General features: G+C 37.7%; 1 protein-coding gene across 7 annotated transcripts in view; it reads right to left on the bottom strand.

Moving 5' to 3' along the window:
- EML5 (EMAP like 5) overlaps positions 1-18,794 on the bottom strand; it is a 97,769-nt gene extending 78,975 nt beyond the window's left edge. For 6 of the 7 annotated variants that reach the window (XR_014174101.1, XM_081938402.1, XM_081938408.1 and 3 more), the window contains exons 1-5: positions 18,138-18,794; positions 12,320-12,479; positions 7,179-7,277; positions 6,657-6,725; positions 259-444 (exon numbers count right to left, since the gene is read on the bottom strand). Coding sequence is in view for 6 of the 7 variants with exons in the window: in XM_081938402.1 (XP_081794528.1) it covers positions 259-444; positions 6,657-6,725; positions 7,179-7,277; positions 12,320-12,479; positions 18,138-18,460 (837 nt within the window). In the remaining variant the exon portion in view is untranslated. Of the gene's footprint in view, positions 1-258; positions 445-6,656; positions 6,726-7,178; positions 7,278-12,319; positions 12,480-18,137 lie in introns of those variants that run through there. The other variant, XM_081938404.1, reaches the window with a different exon arrangement.
- Positions 18,795-22,594: the final 3,800 nt, after the last annotated feature.

Genomic DNA, 22,594 nt, shown 5'->3' with positions numbered 1-22,594 from the left:
GGCAGATTTTGGGCCAGTCAATCTTTCTCAGCCGAACCCATCACACAAGGTTTTGTCATGGGGAAGATGAAGGAGTATTGGGTATGTTCATTGCCTTGAGTTAGTTATGAAAATAATCAAGGCAGGATAAAACATATTTTAAAGTATTAAAAATTCATATTTTACTGCAATCCATTTACAAACCAGTGTTTTTCCTGCCTGTTTTTTTTAAAAAACTGAAGAAAAAAATAAGGATTGTCATATCAAAATTCTACTTACGGCATGTGCTCCTTGTATGGTTCGTATAAGGTTGACTCCTTTCCATACATAAATATCTCCATTAAGTGCACCAGAATATGTTATTTCATCTCTTGCACAGGCGAGGCACAAAATAGTTTGGAGATCACCAGTCTTACCAAATACACCACGCTTTGGTGTCAATGAATTTCCACACAGACTCCAGAACTGTAACATAAAAGTTATTTGCTTTAGTAACATTATTCATGAAGTATTTTAAGCCACTAAAACACAAAATTTTGAGATGGATAGCTGCCAAGGCAAAGCTCCAAATTTTGACTTTCTCCTTCCACTGTCATATATTTAAGTAAATAAAAGCTTACAATATGATGCCCATGCACTTCAGTGTCATTTTTGTTCTATATAGACAGGAAATATGGAAGTATGTTGTTGTAATTACATATATTACAGGAGAGAGATGAAATCAAGAAACATAGTTGTATCATTAAACTGCACATTTATAGTAAAACAGAATTCACATTTTGTTTTCCATTTCCATCAAACCACATAAAAGAATATGCAGAACGTAATATTATTTCTATTTCTCTGAGAGAGAATACTGCTGAATTCCCTATTATTTATTCTTAAGTCTATATAGTAAATCCATATTTACACATACTGCAGGATGAGCCACTGAAATCAATGGGATTAGAAGTTCCACTGGTATCAGTGAATCTACTAAAATCTAAAGTGATCTTGCAAGAAACATATCATATATATCTGTGAAGAATACAGAACAAATCCTATTGACAGATAAAATATTTAGGCTTTAAGAACAAACAATGCAAAATTAATATTAAAAAATGGTGTCTGTTTCTACAGGCGGGAACCATCTCTATTTCATAGCCGAGAGAATCAGTCGAAAACCTTTCGGTGGTCATGTGGCCGGCATGACTATACACCAAGGCATACAGAGTGCTGTTACCTTCCCACCAAAGTGGCACCTATTTATCTACTTGGATTTACATGCTTTCAAATTGCTAGATTGGCAGGAGCTGCGGCAAGAATGGGAGCGCATCCCATCACAAGGTACGTGGGTCTCAAACTGTCAACTTTCTGGTTAAAAAGCCCAGTGTCGTAACCATTAGTCCACCGTGTCCCCTTATATATTAATGAATTAATATAAATAACATTAGTAGATCTTTTACATATTATCTACTTTGGATAATATGGAGCTACTTTGTTCCATAAGAGGCAAGGCTGAATAATTCTACATACTGTAGGCATTTCTCATCTCAGAAACAAACAGGGGGCTTGGCAAACATAAGCCTATGTTTGGTTCATATTTGGGAATTTGAAGTAGTTTTCTTAGACTATGACAAATAAAAGACTGATGTTCTTCATGTAAGGTTTTTTTCAAAAGTGTTAAGAACTAGTAACTAGATCACAAATGAGCTCCAAGACACTCTGAATTAATAAACCCTCAAATCTAAGTGGCCCATACAGAAAATATTATTTCATTAGCTTGGGCAACATTTTTTAACTTAAACTAGTTTACTAATATCCTAATCCTTGACTCGGTCTCTTTTAAACTCTGAAGCTGCTTGATAGCTCATCTGCTTGAGCTACATATATGAATATTGGCTTGATGTTTTATTCTAATGTGAGTTACTAGATTTTTCATTTAAAGTATTTGATGTATTTACAGTATTTGTATGCTACTGCTTTGATTGACAACTTGCTTGCTCAACAGCTTGCCATGCAATATGTGAAAACCAGCTAGAAAATATCTGATTCAGACAAAAATAGACAAAGAATAGAACAGAAGTAATTATAAGCATATACAAAAACCACAATCAAAATCCCAAGAGGCCTCAGAAAAAGATACACATAGGCCAGAATCCCTGAAAACAATGTTTCCAATTGAAATGTTAAGCAATTCCAATTGTTCTGTGCATGCACAGAAGTGAAAAACAAGATGGAGAACCAGTTCGGGGGCGTGGCAGGCCTGGGTTGCTGCTGGTTCCAGCTGGTTCGGCCGAACCAGTCCTAACCAGTAGGAACCCATCACTGAACAGCACTGATAAAAGTTATACACTTATGACTACTGCAGCATCGCCGTAGTCATGTGATCAAAATTTGGATGCTTGGCAATCGGTTGACATTTATGACAGTTGCAGTGACCCGGGGTCATGTTATCACCATTAGCGACTTTCTGACCAGCAAAGTCAATGGGTAAGCCAGATTCACTTAATAACTGTGTTATTAACACATCATCTGTAGTGATTCACTTAACAACTGTGGCAAGAAAGATCGTAAAATGGAGAAAAAACTCACAACGATCTCACTTAGGAACAGAAATTTTGTGCCCAATTGTGGTTGTAAGTCGAGGACTATCTGCATCAGTTGGTGGCTGACTGCTAGCATTTCTAGATGTCCTCCTTCCACTCAGGTTTCAACAGCCAATGCATCTGAATTATATGCCCCCACTTTTCCCATATCAGCAGTCACCTGCATGAAAACAACTTTGTCCTAATGCTTAGCATAAGAGGAATTTGACAACATAAATACTGTATTGCCAAGAAAAGTAGAGACGTGGACAAGCAAAGAATAGACAACTATGTCTCTCAAGAATGTTTTAACTGTCGCACTGTGATACAGCCAATTTCAATTTTATGATTCTTTGATTGTCATCTGTAATATACAGATACCTTTTTTATAAATAACTTGAGATACTATTTGTGTCTGGGGAATCAATTTATAGCAACAGGTGATCAGCCATTCTAAAAAAAACAGGAAGGAGTCTACAGAATAGGTATTCAGAAATAACGCTCCATTCCATTGTAACCTGGGGTTTGCATTCAAAAACAAACTGACAAATAATACAAGAAAAGAAAGGATTAACTCAGAAATAAATTCTGTGAAATTATGCAGGCCATGCTGAAAGGTTAATCCTGAGATCCAATGGAAGATTTTTGACTTCAGGTGCAGTAATATGCATTCCCAATAAAGCTTAACCAGCACCTGATCAATTTTATTGAGATATGATATGTAAGGGCAAATGAATGAGTAGGAATTAAGAAAAAAAGCAAGGATGCTCAGTTAAGACTTGAGAAATTTTTAACAGAATATTCTTTATAAAATAAAAATAAATCAAACCTAAAGGTACCTAAAATTAATACATTTTATAAAATGAATAGGCTTTGATAGAACTCTAACACAGAAACAGTATATTATATAAATGAGAGAGCAATTGCAACTAAGCTAATTGTAGACAATTAAACAAAATTATATACTTACTATCCACATATTTAAATAATAAAATCAGATAGAAACATATATTTAGCCTCATTGTAGTGAGACACACCAAATTGTCCTGTTTTTTGTTCTACTTTCAGAAACTCTATTTAAAAATTAAAATACGAATTCCTATTTAAATGCTTTTAATAAATTCTGTAATATGTTCCTAAATAAGTTAAAGTATGCCATAAAATACTACATACATACATATATCAATTATAATTAAATTAATAAGGACAGCAGTCTAAAGCTTCCAGTGAAGGCTGCTGAAAAGCTACTGGTTGCACTTTTGCCAGTAGAAAGGAAAATTAATAGAAATAAAAAATAAGTAGAAAAATAGTCTGTATAAGTTGTATGACTATTGTCTGACAGCAGTGACGTGCGGTGAGGTTCATGACTGGTGAGGCACTGACACAGTGCTGGGTTTCAAATATTTTTAGACTTGTGGACTTCAACTCCCAGAATTCCACAGCCAGGCATGCTCAGTTCCAATTTAAAGCGACAGCATTTGTTTTTCTCCTTTGCTCCTTCTTTCTTTTTCTTTTTCTTCTCCTTCTCTTGGGGAGGGAGAGCACAAGTGAGCCAGGGTCCTTCCCTCGAGCCTTTCGCCAAAGCCCTGCACAGCACCAGGAGGATGAAGTTTGAATTCCTCCCCCTCCCTCCAACCCACACGTACCTTTTCCAGCTTTTTTTAACAGTTAAGCAGAGTCATCCACGGTGAGGCAGTAACTAGCTCAGCTTTTTCCATTTACTTTTTTTTTTTCATGATGAGAGTGGTGAGGCTGTGCCTCACTTGCCTCACCTGACTGCACGTCACTGTCTGACAGTCAGTTGCCTGTCCTTTTTTAATTATCTTCATGAAAATGAAGTAGCAGATCTCCAAGGAGAAAAATATAATTCATATTTCCTCTGTAAGTTGTTTAAGATCTGACATGACAAAACCTTTCATTTTTTCCCATATACAATAAGATTTTACAAATAATGCAATGGTCTGCTTCAGGAAGGGAAAGGACCACTGCTTGTTTTTGGTATACAAAAATAGCTAAGGCTGCATTCTTATTAACTCTAGCCTGAAACATTAACCATGTATTGTTACTTGGTATCTTGATTCCCACCATTAGCAAGAACCAATGAGAGTTAATGGTTGGAAATAACTAGCTAAGTGGAAAATATTTGTGGCTGACTACAATCTAGACCTAGTCAATGATCTTTTCTAACTTCAACTTTAATGCTCAATTTTCAAGACAAGCTATGCAACTGAACTGTTGCTTCCTTGTTTCTATATAAGTTGCTCAGCTAACATGCCATGTTTTATTACAGTCTGAAAAGAATTTTTGACCATATCTTAAATATTCCAATATTTGTAAACATAACAGTTACATTTCTAGAAAGGAAAGCATTTGAAAAAGTTTTCAGGCCACCAGATAAAATTTCATTGCTTCTTCTTGATGAAATTCCTGGCTTTGCAGAATTTTATTAGCTTTTATAGTACAAAACAGATGACTCACAAAATAAACCAGGAAAATATTTATGCAATACATGTAGTCCTCCACTTACAATTGTAATGGAGCCCAGAAATTCTATTCTTAAGTCATGATGGTTGTAAGTTGAGGCACCCACATGACTGGACCCATTTTTTAAGCCAATAGACCCATGATGGCGAATGTGTGCCGTCAGCTCCGGAGTGCATTTGTGCACCAATCAGCTGATTTTTGGCCTTCCAGAGGGCCGAGTGATGCCATTTTCACCCTCCCCAGGCTTCAGGAAAGCCTCTGGAACCTGGGGAGAGTGAAACTCCAGGCTGTGGGCAGAGTTTGCTTGCAGTATTGCATTCTAACCACTGTGCCACCAGGGCTCCGTTGCCTGATTTTGGATGGACAGCAAACATGACTTCATTCAGAAAAGCTTTGATTCTGTTGTGATTTCTGCTCTCTCAAGCATTGTGTTGAAGAATATTGGATAGCATTTTCTATATAATCTTATAACTAGTTATGTATTTATTCATTCAACCAGTAATCACTGTAATCTGGTAGCATTCCAACTTGTCAACCAAAAATGTTCATAACAAAAACATCCAGAATAAATATTAATAGTGTACCAATAAATTAATAATGATCACTCAATGAAAACCAAAGACCAACAACAATACAAAAAAACCCTGATGACAGCTGCTCAGTTCACAAAAGCTCTTTGGAACAGCTCCATCTTCAGCATTTCCTGAAATGAATAGACAGAGAGAAACCTTCTGATCTTGGCTGGAAGGCTGTTCCAAACCGCAAGAATTGCCACATAAAAGGATTACCTCTGTGCTTCAGCCCCTCTCACTTCTAGAAATTAGAAACTACCAACAGCTTCTTCTAGGACAATCAAGTTAGTTGGATTGATTCCAGCTTGTAGCAGTTGTGTAACTCAGTTAAAGAACAGTTGGAAATAACTTAGCTTTTATGTATTAATTTCATTTTGTTTTGACAAGAGTGGAACTGCTTATGCTGACTAATAAGATTTCAGTTTAAATAGTTTTGTGCCAAATACTGTAGCCAAGGAGATGGAATGTCCAAGAAAGGACATTTTCACAACTGGGCCAACTGGAGTTAAACTTATTACTGCATGACTGCATGATTATAAACCGTCTATAAATTTTATAAATGAAAGAATTAATAAATAAATGGTGGTCTATAAATTGTATAAAGAAAAAATAGAAATAGCACTTAGACTGCTTCAAAGTGCTTTACAATCCTCTCTAAACGGTTTACAGAGTCAACGTATTGCCCCCAACAATCTGGGTCCTCATTTTACCAACCTCAGAAGGATGAAAGGCTGAGTCAACCTTGAGCCAGTGAGAATCAATCTGCTGGCAGTCGGCAGAATTACCCTGCAATACTGCATTCTAATCACTGGGCCACTACAGCTCTAAATAAAACTATCTTCAGTTCACCCCTGAGGTATTCTATCTTGTCCATATAAAAAAGATTTATTTTATTTATTTTTAGCTTTACATTTGGAGACCACTCAACTCCTAGAAGACTAAGGGCTTTCAGAACAACTCAAAAGACCAAACAATTAAAAATAAAGTATACACAAGGGTAGAAAAGATCTGTTGTGACGAAATGGAAACAGAAGTGAAATATATGTTTTCTTACCTTAATATGTTTTACACCACAGCTAACAAGTTTGTTTGGTTGGTACAAATCCCAAGAAATGTCAAATATCTGAATAGGGGACAGACAAAAAAATGTTGGTCTTGAAAATAACATAAATTATAGAGAAAAGCAAACATATTTACAGAAATATATCCACATCTCCTTATCTAAAAAATTATATAAGGTTTTGCTGGAAATATTTTGTCCAATAGATTTTCTTAAACTTCTTACATATTTGTAGATTTATAATACAAACAGGTAAGCTTGTTAATTTAAATGATCATGAAAGCCAATCAAGGCTCTTTGCAAGAAATATGATACATAAGTATAATACTAACTATATTTAATTCACTGTAATTTCCTCCTAAGCAAATATGGGTAAAAAGCCTTACATAGAATCAAAAGTATAAACTATGGATTGTCACTTATTTGTGATTCCACTAGAAATGGTTGTATCAAACGTGCCAGACACAGAAAAAGGTTCTTAAAATATACACAGAGAGTAAATAAAATTATACGTACTCTGTCAGTGTGACCAGGAGCCATGGACAATATTTTTCCTTTTCTCCAATCCCAGACACAGATTGTATTTTTTGAATCCAAACCAACTGAAAGCAAACGCTAACAATTCCCAAAATATTAAATGAGAATAAAAGAAAACATTAATACTCCAATGATAATACATTCTGAATGATTCAGGTTGTGTGGGGGAGAGAATATCAAGAATACAGCATTTTAAAAAGTAAATAATGTATTACAGTGTTCTGAAGAGATAGGGTCAGTGGTGGGTTCTGGGCGGTACGGCCTGGTACGGCTGTACCGGGAGTAGCCAGGAAAAGCAGCCACCATAACGGTATGATGGCTCATTTGGCCCACCCACTCACCCGCATTCTATGGGCATTTAATACCGCAACCAGCCCATTGTGCACGTGCGCACAGCTTGTGGTGCCTGTGCAACCTCTGCTGGGCAGCTGGGTGTCGCAGGGCAGTGGTGTGCATGCCCATCTAGGACGCCCGGCCCCGTGTGCAGCGTACTGGCTGCGCTGGGGTCCGGAATCCACCACTGGATAGGGTAGAATCCAAAGAACTACATGGAGAAGCTTCAGTAATGTTATATTGCTTCTGCCCCTTTCAGAATCCTTTGCCTTTCTAATCGGGAGATCAATGTTAATGTTCGATGCCGTTATAACTTATAAGGCAAACCTACTAATAACTGTTAGTGATAAATCAAGTTCCCTCTTCTGCAGCTTTTGAAAACATCTTTTACAAATTTTCAGATAGAGGCAGGCTTTGGATTTCACTAAATATTGAACCAAATCTAGTTGATTTAAATAGATTCAGAAGGTACCCAAATCAGAAGATTCAGCAGGTACCCAAATCATTCTTCTGAAATCCAATCTGATTTGAACCATATAAAATTTTCACAGAGAGAGAGAGAGAGAGAGTATTTTATAGGAAGAAAATTAATCTGCAAAATTTACATATTTTTTCCTTAAAACTCTATGACATATAAGAGATACTCCAGGTTGAGAAAGATGCAGAAAATTCTGCAACTTGTAATTGAGCCTTCCAGTTTGAGTGGTGTAAATCTCAAATTTGCTACTACAAAGTTCAAGGAGAGGAATGCTGAAGTAGAATTTTTCTAAAATTCAGTGCCCTTTATTAAAAGAGTTTTGTTAGATTCTTTTGGGAGAATAAAGGGTTGCAATATAGTATGTCAACTTGGAATATGCTGAATCTTCAACTTTTGCTTCTCTGCTGTACATTCATCTTCACTAAATGTCCTATTAAATATTCTATGCCTTTGCTATCAATTTAACATGTCCTGGGAGACTCTTACATACTTTTTATTAATTATTCCTCCCAATAAATTTAATTATGAAATGAAATTATTTGGAGATATAATTAACCTTAATTACATGTTTATGATGTATGCCACTTTGATGCAAATTACCATCTCCAAAATAAACAAACAACTATTAGAGGAGGAAGAAGTGAATCATCTACATTCTACTCGCAAAGGTGAAGACTTTAAATTTCTACGGGAATAATGCTACTAGTATCTTTCCGAACGTTTAGATATGCATTCAGAAAGGGCATTTTCATATGTCATTTTCATAAATGCTGCTGAAAAAATAAGCAAAATAGAAATAAATGCTCTTTACTAGAAACAAAATCGGGGGGGGGGGGATTAAAAAGGCATGATATAAATTTTAAAGAGGGTGGGAATTTGATAACCACATTGCCTTTCGGAGTGACTCCCAGGTTGTAATCAACCCACAGAAGTTAAGTAAGTTTTAGATTCTTGCACATTTCTCCTTTCAGCCTATTAATAATTAACTTTGCCAAACTGGATCCAACAGGCAACGATAATCTTTATAAACATTTGTATAATTTCACCCAAAAATAAAAATGTTCACTTTTTATACCGGTATTAAATAGCAAAATGTAAAGATACCTAGAACATAAGCCATTGCTTCTACGGGTTTAAAATTTGGCAGACTTCCTTCTCCAATTGTATTCATGTTGGTATCATTCAATTTGTGTTGGATTGAAAAAAGGTGGAAGACCTTGAATAGTTGCTACTAGAGATCAATGATAGATATACTTTCAAAATCAACTTCTCTTCTGGGTTTAAACTCATATCAGAGGAGCTCTGACTCAGTCTAAAACCAGTTAGTGTGTATTCGAATCAGACCAGTGGCTAATGCATAATTCAATTTAAAATATTTACTTTAAACACAGTTCAAAGTAAATTGGAGTGGTCAATAAAATGATGGGTGCAGCTGAGCGTTCAAAGCCTCACCTCTTTTTAATTGGTTATTAAGAATATTTCTAGGTCACCACATGTTGCCTCTTATTTATTTATTTGATTTGATTTGATTTCTAGACCGCCCCCTCTCCCCGAAGGGACCCGGGGCGGTGTACAGGTGCCGAATTAAAAAACCTTACAAATAATCATAAATATAGTTAAAAACGAATTAAACTTTAAACCCCTGTACAAATTTATAAAAATTAAAAACTAAGCCTAAGACCAAAATTTAAAAATACAGGCTGGGGTGGGAGAGCTGGAATTAGGCCAAGCTGGCTAGATTAAATAGGTGGGTTTTGAGCTTCTTACGGAAGGAGCGGAGGTCCGTGGTTGTTCTAATATCAGGGGGAAGGTCATTCCAGAGGGTCGGGCCCATCACAGAGAAGGCCCTTCCCCTGGGCGTAGCCCGCTGGCACAGCCTAGTGGACGGCACCCGGAGGAGTCCCTCTCTGTGTGAGCGAATCGGCCGAAGGGATGTATGGGGCAGGATACGATCCCGCAAATAACTAGGCCCTGTGCCATGGAGCGCTTTGAAGATGATAATCAGCACCTTGAAACGCACCCGAAAAGCTACAGGTAGCCAGTGCAGCCCGCGCAGGAGAGGTGTTACGTGGGAGTATCTAGCGACTCCCGAAACTGCCCGCATGGCCGCATTCTGAACCAACTGTAGTCTTCGGGTGCATCTCAAGGGGAGCCCCTCTCTTAAGACAGGGCAGACCCTTGTTTGCTATCATGCCCAACATTTTGACATTATTGCTCCTGGTTAAAAACAATGAAACAAAGTTTACACAGGACAGGAAAAGAAGGACAATAAAGGCAAAATGCATTATAAAAAGACACTCTATTGGGAAATCTAAAGAAAAGAAAAAGTGTGAAGAAAAAAATTATAAGTGGGTAATCAGTCTGTAAGACAGATAAAAATAGATAAATAAATAGTTAGAACAATTAATCAGTGGAACAGAAGTTGCCTCTAGAAGTTGTGAATGTCCCAACACTGGAAGTCTTTAAGAAGATGTTGGATAGCCATCTGTCTGAAACGGTATAGGGTTTCCTGCCTAGGCAGGGGCTTGGACTAGAAGACCTCCAAGGTCCCTTCCAACTCTACTATTGTATTGTATTGTATTAATAAATTCAGAATTTAAGCACAATGGAAAAGTTTGGAAAGAGTTTCGGTGCTTTTTAGCATGTCTACATCTTACATTTAAACAGTATCATTCTGACTAAAGATGGAAATAATGGAGTTATAGATTTTGGATTTAGCGTTTTAAGTGACACAACCTTGTTCTTCAATTTTTCATTTAGAGAAATTAGATAAAATTCATAGAATTTCAGAGTAAAATCAATAGATATGTTTTGTGCATATTTTCTAATATTAAATATATCTAATATTAACCAGTAACTGGTATTTGTCTTCATATCTAGTGCCATATGGGAGTAAGAGAAATGGTAGATGAATGAAAATTTTCCATAGTGTTTCCATATGGATAACACTATGTATGTTTCAGCAATTTATTTAAAATAAACATTGCCTTTTAAAAATAACACTTTGAAACTACAGTGTAAATGATATCAGTGAAGAATCATAATGCTTGCCTAAATTAAATCCAGATGGCCAAACAGGAAAATACGTATATCTAAAATCAAATGTTATTTTCTTAAATCTGTTATGGACCATAAATAACCATGTGTCGTATACAAACATATAAAAATATTTGTATGTGGCTTTTGGGAGAGGGAAATGAGAGTTTGATTTCTGTGAAAAAAGGTACTACATAAATATGAATGAGTGCAGATTTTGCAGTCTTTTTGAGCATTGACTAGAGACTATAGGTAGCCCTTGATTTAAAACCTTTTTTTTTGCAGTGATTATTAAGAAAATCACCATAGTCATTAAGTGAATTCAAAGTCATCAAGTGAACATCACAGTTGTTAAATGACCCCACTGTTCATTATGGAGCATTTTTGCCAACAAATGGAACTAAACAAAGGTTTTCAGCAAAAACAATGTAAGTCACTGTCATGTGACCACAGGACATTGCAAACAGTTATAAATGTGAATCAGTCCATATACCCAAAATGCGGTCACATGATTGCAAGGGGGACTTTGCAGACTTTGTAACTTTGAAAGCGGGTTGTAAGCATCTTTTAGGCGTCTGTCAAAATTTCAAATAGTCAATAAGCTGAAGACTACCTTTAACTGTCATGATCCGTCTTTCTTCCGAAACCTCAGGACAACTTTAGGAGCTTATTTTTTCTATAGAATTAGGAAACTGATTGCGAAATTCAGAATTTCGCTCTTATACAAAATCTAAGCTGGGTGCCACGGTGGCTCAGCAATTAAACCAGCAACCAAAGTTTGAGATCTGAGCATCACGTGACAGCACGAGCACCCAGCCTCACCCCAACTCCTGCCAACCTATCAGTTTGAAAGTATGCAAGTAGATAAACAGGTACCACCTCGGAGAGAAGATAACAGTGCTTCATGATATCAGCTGGCCACATGATCATAGAAATGTTTTTGGACAGCGTTGGCTCTATCACCTTGAAATGGAGATGAGTACTACCCCTTATAATTGGCAACAATTAGTGGAGTAAAATCCGCAGGGACTCCTTTTAGCTTTACAAAAGCTGAATTTACACAGTAATGTGCTATATAATGCAATTTAATTATTAGAATGATAACCATTTTTAACTATGTAAATAAGCCTTAATGTTCTCATGTTTATGAACGCTTCTATATATTTAGTTTAAAAATTAATTATCTCAGTGTATCATCCAAACCTAGTCTATACAGTAGAATTTGCAGCGAATTATGCAGACATTAAACAGAATAATTAATAAAGTTACATACCTGACCATCTACATCAAATGCCAAGCAAGCTATACCATGTGTATGAACATCTTTCATTACTGATATAGTCTGTACAGTGTAGGTGTCCCAAACACAGATATATGGTTCTTTCCCAACTTGACCTGTTGCTACCAATACTCGATCAGGATGTAAAGCAAGGCTTGGAAAAAAAAGAAGCATAAACAAAAGTTAATAACTTTTGAAACAGGGCATCTATAGTCTGAATTTCACTGTGTGTCTTAAACAAATCTGGAATTATTATTCTGAACTTCAGTATAACAAGCTCTCTGAACCTTTCTACAAGCAACTTTCTAGTTGAACAGAAAAGGAATTGCTTTTAAGAATACTTTTCAGATTGTAAATTGGCATAGAGCAAAAGCCTGGAAGAAAGAAATCCATTACAACTACATCCTGCCATAATCCATATAATCCAAGGATAACAGATAACTCATTTAAGAATGCAGGGATTTATTCACACTTGAGTTACTAGATATGTCACTTGAGGTGCTGCCACTTATTATTCTTCAAGATCCAGAGACACAGTATATAGAAACAAATGTGGATTTACAACTTTATTATTTACTTTCAGAGCTAATAGTTTCACACATTCATCATGGGACCAAGCACATTTGATTGCTGGCATATGCATTTTTTCACTCTAAAGTACTACATAGCGTTTGTGTATGAGTACCAATTATATATGTTCAGTTCATAATAACATAACAACCATATTTGTACACCATAACAATATGGTTACAAATCTGCTAAATTGGAAGTCCCATCCAAATTACCACAACAAATGCTAAAAGTCTGACATGTCACTGCTGACTCCTGGCAAAAGAAGAATGTTCTCAAGAATTTTCTATTTCCTAGAATGGACTATATAGTTTCGAAATTTACAGAACAGTCTTAAAGGAAACTGATCAAATAATAAAAGATATATTGAAAATGTGGCATGGTCTTCCGAGTCAAGGTTCCCATTCCACAACAACTGCCCTTGAAGACTGCCCATATGCCTTGAAGACCATCCTGAAGAAAACTGGAAACAGTCCACTTTCCTGATACAGAGAGGGACAGCCTTCTTTTAAAAATATATTCTTTAGAGAAAGGAAGTTACACAAAAGCTTCCCCATTATATCCAAAACAGGCAAGCCATAACCTGCTCTCTTGGAAGCAGCCCCATAAAAACAGATAAATTAAACAAGCTTCTGTTCTTCTGCTTTCTCCCTCTTCTGCCCCTGCTCCATGTCCCCAAACTGCTGTATTTTTATTTAATGTTACTGTTCGATAAGAATGTTTCGCTGAAAACCACTAGGTTTTGGGGATATTTTAGGGAAATGATTTTTCAATGCTTTACAAAAGCAAGAAAGTGGTTTGAAAGCTCTGACTAACCTGTTTCTTGAGCAAGGGATGTGTTTATGTAACTAGAGAGGACTTCGTGACCAATTATATAGGTGGGATGCATTATAAATTTCTCATATTTTGAAATGTGTTCCAGAAGAGAACTCCTGGTGAAATCAGCTTTAGAAACCAAGCTGGTCTAATCAGATGAAATCAGCTTTCTTTTTTCCTTTGTTATGTCCCATCTGGAAAACTGTGCTATTGCTGCTAATTTAGGAAGTTGCAGTAAGTCATCCTGCAGTCATTTAACAAATATCAAACCAGAAAATACATTGTATCCACTTGTGTATTTATTCTAAATGTCACTGGGTCTACAGCCCATTAATTGTTTAGCAGCAAAAATATGGTTGATTTTCAAAATAAACTGCAAAATTTGTTGTAGCTTAATTACTGTATTCCATTAATTTACTTACATGTAAAGAATAAACTTTAAACTATTATCTTATGCCCGCAGCTCCCCAGTCTGTTGATTTGACATAGTTAAGTCTAAACATATTACACATTCTAATATTTTTTTTCATTTTAATATATTGTAAATATTTTAAAATAAAAATTTGATATAGAATAAAAACTACATCATTTTCAATAGGAAATAGGATGCCTTGTTTTTAGCAACAATTTCATAGTAGAGTAGATACAAAGAAATCTGGTTGACTCTCGAAATAGGGCTGGGAGGGAAGTTGGAGTGAAATTTTCAACAGCTAATGCCAGACAGCACTGACTATGGTGACCTAATAAATCAGTGGCCTTATTTTGTATATGTCTAGAAGAAGAGCAGGCAGAGCTGAAGGGTGGAGTTAAACGCATCATCAATTTAGTCTTTGCATTGCCACAAGAGATCCAAGTCCAACCCCCATTAAATTCTGTTGACCTTTATCTAGTGCCAATTTAGTGCTGGCTGTTAGTCGACCAGATTCTTGGATATAGTTATGAGAAATAAATCTGAGCTACAACTCAATCTTCAATTACTGTGCCTGACAATAAGGCAGCTTCCTACTATCTCATGCAAACAGAGAAGTAGCTATGCCCATATCCTTTACTGCCAGTTAAACAAATCAGATGTGAAACGTTTACTCAGAAAAATTCAGGAAAACATATACAGGAAAAAAAATGCTACATAATTATATTTTAAGCTAGTTATCTCAAAAGTTCATGTATTCTTTAATTCATTTTCACATGCTATTAACAAAGATTTCCAGGAGTTAGATATTATAGAAACTAGCATTTTTCAACCACATTCCAGATTTAAATGACTATGAATTCATACATCTTTACTCTTATTATGTCCAAATATAATAGCTAAAGATATTAATCTTTGATTATTTTTTCAAATCTAGTATCTGAGAAGTTACATTTTCTAAGTACACAAAAATAATGTATAGCAATGTAATATAGTAATATTAGGGCAATGTGGAGATAAGCTGATACTGTAATAATGCAAAATAATCTAGTGGCCTACTGCTTTCTGTGCTTATATTTTTTCCAGTATAATATTGATATATTACTGATATAAGATATGTTTTTGATTTTCGTTCTAAACATCCTTTCTTACTGAATATAAACTGCCTTCTTTAAACTTCTCTACATATTTAAGAGTCTTGGATAACTATATGTGCTCTGATGGTACTTGCTAAACAAATCTGAAGAACCCTTTGCCACGGAATTCTCTGAATCCAGCAAAACGCTAAAACTGTTGTAATTCTTCTCATATACCTCTCCACCCAATATCTAAAAACAAAGCTGGACAGCTCCTGTTTTGACAAGAACCTTGGCTAGTTTTTCCTTCTACATTGGATGGTATCCTTTGTGCTGGACAGCTCCCCTGCTGTTCATGGAATTTGCTTCTGTTCCTGCAGTAATGTTGGTGACTGCCTTGGCTAAACAGCTACAATAAGACTGAAATATCAACTGCTGAACAGAATCTTTCTTCAGTTTTCTTATAAATAATGTACCCTATGAAAAATGCTCAAATCTCACCACTGAACATGCTTCACTGACTTATGAGGTTTCCCTAGATATGTTGATTTATCAAATTTATCTTTACAGCTTTATGAGCAATAAAGGTGTGTTTGTTTTAAAATAAATTTTACATTCCCTAGGTGTTGGCTTATTTTCTTAAGCTAGAGAAAATCATACAGACCCACAATCACATTTACTAATTTCTGCAAATGATAGTAGTATCACATTTAAAAACAGGGTAGAGATTTGTTAATGCGTATTATTGTTGGAATACAAAGCGACTAATTCTATATGATATGGACTTACTGTAGAAAACAATAGGAATTATGCTAATAGCAATAATTGTATAGTATACAATATACTATAAAGAACAAATGTTTTTATTGGAAATACAGCTATAACTTATATTTGACACTGATGCTTCAAATAATGGTATATTCTAGTGAAAATATACTTTTATTTATATGTAATTATGAACTAAAATATGAGTGATACAATAAAAATAAAATATTTATTTGAAATCATATCTCAAAATAAACACCCTTAAAATAGTCTCTATTTTTACTGATAGCTCTAAGAAAGTTAATGAAAGATTTTAAAGCATTTATTTTGAGCTTGGAAGATTAACGTTTAAGGAAAAATGTAAGACCATCAAAAATTCAGTAACAAGAATTGTTTTATTTCTACTTCGAAAGTTGTATATGTGTGTGTGTATTCAAATACAATACACAATTATTAAATCCTAAGTGAAAACCAATTCCAAAACAATGTTTTAATATTATTTTCTAAGATTTTGCCAATGTTATGCTATGATTGCCAACATTACTTATATAAAAGTGTGATTCTATTTATTCATATAAAACAGGACTACTAGCACAAGATAATATTCAAAAGCTTGAAGAAATGGGTCACAGTTATATAATACATCAACAGTAAACTTCTGCAAGTTTACTGATTTGAATTAATGGGAGGAATCATGAAAATCCATTGTTCAAGACAGAGCAAAAATAGCATTATATGTCAATTTGTTTATTAATAAATGAAAGAGAATGAAGCTAGATACCAGTATTATTTTAAAACTAAAAAAGCATACTTGGTAGGAATGGAAAAATACACCTGTTCAGGACAAGATAAATACTATCCTCCAATCACCCACTCATAAAGTTTGCAATGCTTCAAAATGTACACTGTTCAGCTGTAAACAATTTCATAAGGCAGTGAATGGAAAAGAAGCAGCAATATAAGAAAATGTTTCCAGGTGCCTTTGATGATATTGAAGAAGCAAAACAAAAAACAAAAAAAACCAGCCTGTTGCTATATTAGAAGTGCACCTTCAATTGATCTTAACAAGTGTACATAAAAATCACTATTGACAGATGAAGTTTTTGGAAATTGAAGACCTTTCCTTCCTTACACCTAGCCACAGCACCAACACACCCTGATGTCTAGAAGTTGAGTCATGGCAATTGGGTTTCTTGTCTTTTTAGGTTTGAAATTTTTCATTGCTTATCCATGTAGCTTCTTTAGTAACCCAAACTATTTGGATAAGCAGTGAAACATTCCAAGCCAACAAGTCCAGTTGCCATGACTCAACTTCTAGACATCAGGGTGTGCTGGTGCTGTGGCTAGGTGACTTTTGTACAACTCTACTTGCATGCGTGAGAATTTCATTGACAATACACCGTTAACTTTTTTTGCGCCATGTCCACATGATATAACCCTTATTTTGTCCCAAACCAAGTTAGATGGGTTTAAGTCCATACCAGTATCAAAATAGTTCTTATTCCTATACCATCCGAGGCCAGATTCATGGTGTGTAAAATCTATTAGGCTTATGACCCTGTACCTTAGAGTAAAGTCAATTATGGTTACTGACACAAAATAAAGGCAGACTAGAAATTGGCAAAGGAAACTGTGTAGTTCATGTAAGGATACTGTAGTTGTCTCTCAATCAAAGTTGTGGACAGCAGTTCAACTTGACTATGGGAAAAGCCTAAAAAGAGGTGGAGTATGAATCAAAATCAGAGATGCGGTATTCATTATGTGAATTCCGATTCCACACACTAGCCAAAAGTAAATGGATCCAAAACCTCTACTTCATTCTCAGGAAAAGGAAGTTACAGTTGCTAAAAGTTTAGTTATAAACTAAAGATTTTTTTCCACGATATTATTTCAGTGGATCTTAGAAAAAGAAAGGAACTGCAATGATCAGAAACCAAACGTTAATGTTTAGAATAAAACAGATAAGCAGAAGTCTCATAAAAGAAAAAGAAGGAAGAGAGCTTCGAAGAATTCCCAGCTACTGCAACGCTTCTAGGAAATGGAATCAAGCGGGGACTCCGTGCCTTACGGAGGGCGCCCGCCGATTGTCCTGCGATCATTCCCGCAAGGACGGTTCCAAGGAAGGCTTGGAGCAGAACAAGGGAGGAGAGCTGGGGAGGAAGAAGCGGCATCTTACCTGATGATGTCGTCCTGGTGTCCCAGGTAAAATTTCTGCCGGTGCTCCCGGGGACTATAGACCACTCCAACTCCCGCCACAAAATACACGATCTCTTTGGCGGCCGTGTAGTAAAGATTGTTGCGGCATTGGTGACCTCTGTAGCCATAAACCCACTCCAGCCTCAAGTGGCACTTCGGGGCGCTTCGGTCAGCCATGCCTCTCCGTTCCCCGCTGGAGCGCCGAGGAATGGAGGGAGAGAGGAAGAAGTCAGCCGGCTCTCTGCGCCACGATCGGGGTCTTCCTTCGCTTAATCCTGAACCGCCAACATGGAATCGTCTCATGCAGCCGCCGCCGCCGCCAAGCCGCCCGCTTCAAAGAAAGCGTCGCGCACCGCGCTGAGCTACGCTCCTCCGGGCAGCGCCTCTGCTGCTGTCGCCGCTAGACATGGCTGCGCGGCGGCAGTGCGGCCCCCATGGCTCGACGACCGTAGTTATCCACCTGCTGGGCCCGACAGCAGCCCCAGCGCGACGGAGGCAGAAAACTGCAAGGGAGGCTGCTAGGCGAAGACAACCCCACATGCACACATATAACACCCGCGCGCCAGTCGCCGCCGCCGCCGCCGCGGAGGTACGCGCGGCTACTTGGCTGCTGCGTCGTCGTCCTCCCGAAACCCGCGGGCTCTTCTCCCGCAATGTCAATCCTCCCCCGCCCCCTTCTCCCCACTGCGGCTGCGCGGTCCCCTTCTGTTGGCGGCGGCCGGCGCTCTCCTTCTGTTTTTCCCGAAGGCTGCCTGGACGTCGGAGTGATGCGTTTTCGTCCGCTTCCTTGAGGGGGGCTTCGGTGAACGGCTGCCTGGTCTTCATTTATTATTATTATTATTATTATTATTATTTTGAGCTGAGGGCCCTTTCACGGCCAGCCTTTCCCAGGGCAGTCCTAGCCAGTCCTCGCGTCTCCTAAGAACAACATGAAGAGGGGGGTAAGGGGAAGCGAAAGAGGCGAAGCTGCCTGCGAGGGTAAGCTGCTTTGCAAATGAGGAGGAGGAACGTGGTTCTAGAGCAAAGAATATCCTAAGCATATCAATTTAAAACAACAAAACACCCTTTAAGTAAGGAACCAGACTGCTATTCCAAACCTGGCAGAATCTCACTTTCCAGTAGTAAAGTGTCCATAAACGCAGATTTCATTGTTTTATTTTTATTTTATTTTATTTGGTTTGTCAAGCATGTTTGAGAAAACAAGTATAAATATGAATATAACATATAAGTATAAGCAGGTATAAGTACTTACATAAGAAATGAGTACAAATAAATGGGAACAGTAGGACAGGGAGGGAAGCCATGCTGGTGCACTTATGCACACCCCTTTACAGACCTCTTAGGAATGGGGTGAGGTCCAAGGTAGACAGTTTAAGGTTAAAGTTTTGGGGGTTTCAGGATGTAACAGGGTCAAGTAGAACATTCCAGGCATTGACCACTCTGTTGCTGAAGTCGTATTTTCTGCAGTCAAGTTTGGAGCGGTTTACTTTGAGTTTGTACCTATCAAATTCTGAAATGGAATTTGATTTTGAAAGGTTTCTGCAACATTTCATCGTGAGTGTGGATAAATGTTTAAGCTGCAAAACAGAATGGTTTGTAACTGTGTGTAACTTCAAGTTGTCTACCTAAGTGCATGTTAAAATGCAGGACTTATGTGCAGCCCAAGCCTTGGTTCCTGAACCACCTAAAGGCAAATGTGTCATAATCCTACAGAAATTTGCTGTGAAATATATTTTCCTCCTTTCTTTCCCTCCTTGTTATTTTTCCTTTCAGCCATCTAGAAACACTTTCCATTAATCATTCACGCTCAAAGTGCAGTATAGTGCAATATTCTATGTTCGCCTTGATGCTTCTCCATTCATTTACAAATGGTTTTTTAACATGATAAGGAGTCAATTATGTTAAAAAGCCAGAAAGATACTGTGTGTGATTCAGTGAATAAATAGCTAACTCCAGATGCTAGACTTCAAAATGCACACAAATGCAGGACTATTTATATCAAGACTTTAAGTATACACACTCTAGCCTATTTTTTTTTAAAAAACAGAATGAGTAATATTTTTTAAAAAGAAAGCTAAATTCTGGATTTTTCTTACAGGGGATTTAATAATGATGGTGAAAATAGAAACCTTATTAGGTTAGCGTTCTGTATGGTATTTGCCTGAGTCTGTAGTCAGTTGTCTTATGCTGTTTGCTTATTTTATTTGATTCCATTTGCAGATTGTGCAGTAGAAAAGAATGATATACAACATGTGAAAAATGCTTCTTTTTGACATAACCACATCTATATTTGGGATAATGTTAGAAAGCAGAAATAAAGAATAAGTATACTACAAGGATCTGATCCAGGCATTGACAAATAACAGGTAGAGAAAATTTCCATTGTTGAATGTCTTGGTACATATATTTTCTTTCAAACCTTGCATACAGGGATGCAATTACTTTGGATCTAATACTTACTTACCATGGAAGCATGGATGAAAGAATCAGGGATACATACTGGAAGAAAAGTGAATTATGATTAACTCAAAAAAAGAAGCTAGATACAACCCAATGGCTTGAAATCCTGAAAGAGGACAATGTCCAGTAAAGAAGAAAAATCCTAGAAAATGCAATTTAAAAAAATACTTACTAGTAGAAAAAAATGGGAGACATGTGTCAAACCTGTGTCTCTCCACAGAACTCCCCCCCAAAAAAAAAATTATAGAAAGTGGAGGAAATGGAGAAAGTTGCATATAACCAAAGACCAATACTATATAAGGTAATTGCAAGAAACTAAACATTGTGTCAGAAAGGCTAAATGTCAGAACAAACTGAGGCTTGCAAGAAATAGCCCAAATAAGAAAACAGCATTTTCAGAAACAAATGATACATTAAAAACAAAAAAAGCCAAAAGTATTGGAAGAAAAAAGAAGGAATAATGGTGAGAAAGCAGAATTTTTAAATACTATTTTCTGCTTATCTTCACTCAGGCAACAAAGCTCCAGCTGGCTATGAAATAAAGGAGCTGCAGCTTAGGATAGACAAGGAGAGAACACAAGAACACTTAACTAATTTAAACCAGCAGGATGAATTACAGGTACTTTACTTAATATCGGTCACTTAGTGACTTGTTGAAGTTATGATGGACTTCCTTGGGAACACATACAATCTGGATTCTAAGTTCCGATGGTGGGGCCACCACTCTTGTAGTTATGTGATCACATGTTGGGCTCTCAGCAACCAACTCACATTTATTTCATTTCATTTATTAAATTTATAGACCGCCCCCTCTCCCCGAGGGGACTCGGGGCGGTGTACAGACAAAAGCTAAAACCGTATATACAATAACAATATTAAATACCCCTTATTAAAAACAAATTAAATATAGGGTCTGTACAGTGATAATAAAAATTAAAACAGGTTAAAAGGACAACCTTAAAATTTAAAATGCCGGCCAGGAGGATTGAAACTTAAAACTACGATTGGGCCAGGCCAGCTAATTGGAACAGGTGGTCTTGAGTTTCTTGCGGAAGGAGCGGAGATCGGTAGTACTAATGTCGGGGGGGGGAGGTCATTCCAGAGGGTCGGGCCCATCACAGAGAAGGCCCTACTCCTGGGCGCCGCCCGCTGGCATTGCCTAGTGGACGGCACCCGGAGGAGTCCCTCCCTGTGAGAGCGAATTGGTCGCAGGGATGTATGGGGTAGGATGCGATCCCGCAGGTAGCTAGGTCCTGTGCCATGGAGCGCTTTAAAGGTGATAATCAACACCTTGAAACACACCCGAAAAGCCACAGGTAGCCAGTGCAGCTCGCGCAGGAGAGGTGTTATATGAGAGTACCTAGTACATCCCATGATTACCCGCGCGGCCGCATTCTGGACCAGCTGCAGTCTTCGGGCGCATCTCAAGGGGAGCCCCATGTAGAGAGCATTGCAATAGTCCAGGTGGGACGTCACAAGCGCATGGGTGACTGTGTGAAGGGCGTCCCGGTCCAATAGGGGGCGCAATTGGCGCACCAGGCGAACCTGGTGGAACGCCCCCCTTGCCACGGCTGTCACATGGTCATCCATCGACAGCCGAGCATCCAGGAGGACGCCCAAATTGCACGCCTGTTCCACGGGGGCCAGTTGTTCGCCCCCGATGGCCAGAGATGGAACCCACTGGTTGAACCGGGGCGCCGGTATCCACAGCCACTCCGTCTTGGAGGGGTTGAGTTTGAGTCTGTTGCTTCCCATCCAGACCTGTACGGCCTCCAGGCACCAGGACATCACTTCGACGGCCTTGTTGGGGTGGTTCGGGGTGGAGAAGTACAGCTGAGTATCATCAGCGTACAGATGGTACTCAACCCCAAAACCACGAATGATCTCACCCAGCGGCTTCATGTACGTGTTGAACAGGAGAGGCGAGAGGACCGACCCCTGTGGCACCCCACAAGTGAGTGGCCTCAGGGTCGACCT

Source organism: Natrix helvetica, assembly GCF_964273705.1.
Source record: "Natrix helvetica genome assembly, chromosome: 1".
NCBI lineage: Eukaryota > Metazoa > Chordata > Lepidosauria > Squamata > Natricidae > Natrix > Natrix helvetica.
This window is presented reverse-complemented; position numbering and strand designations above follow the sequence as displayed.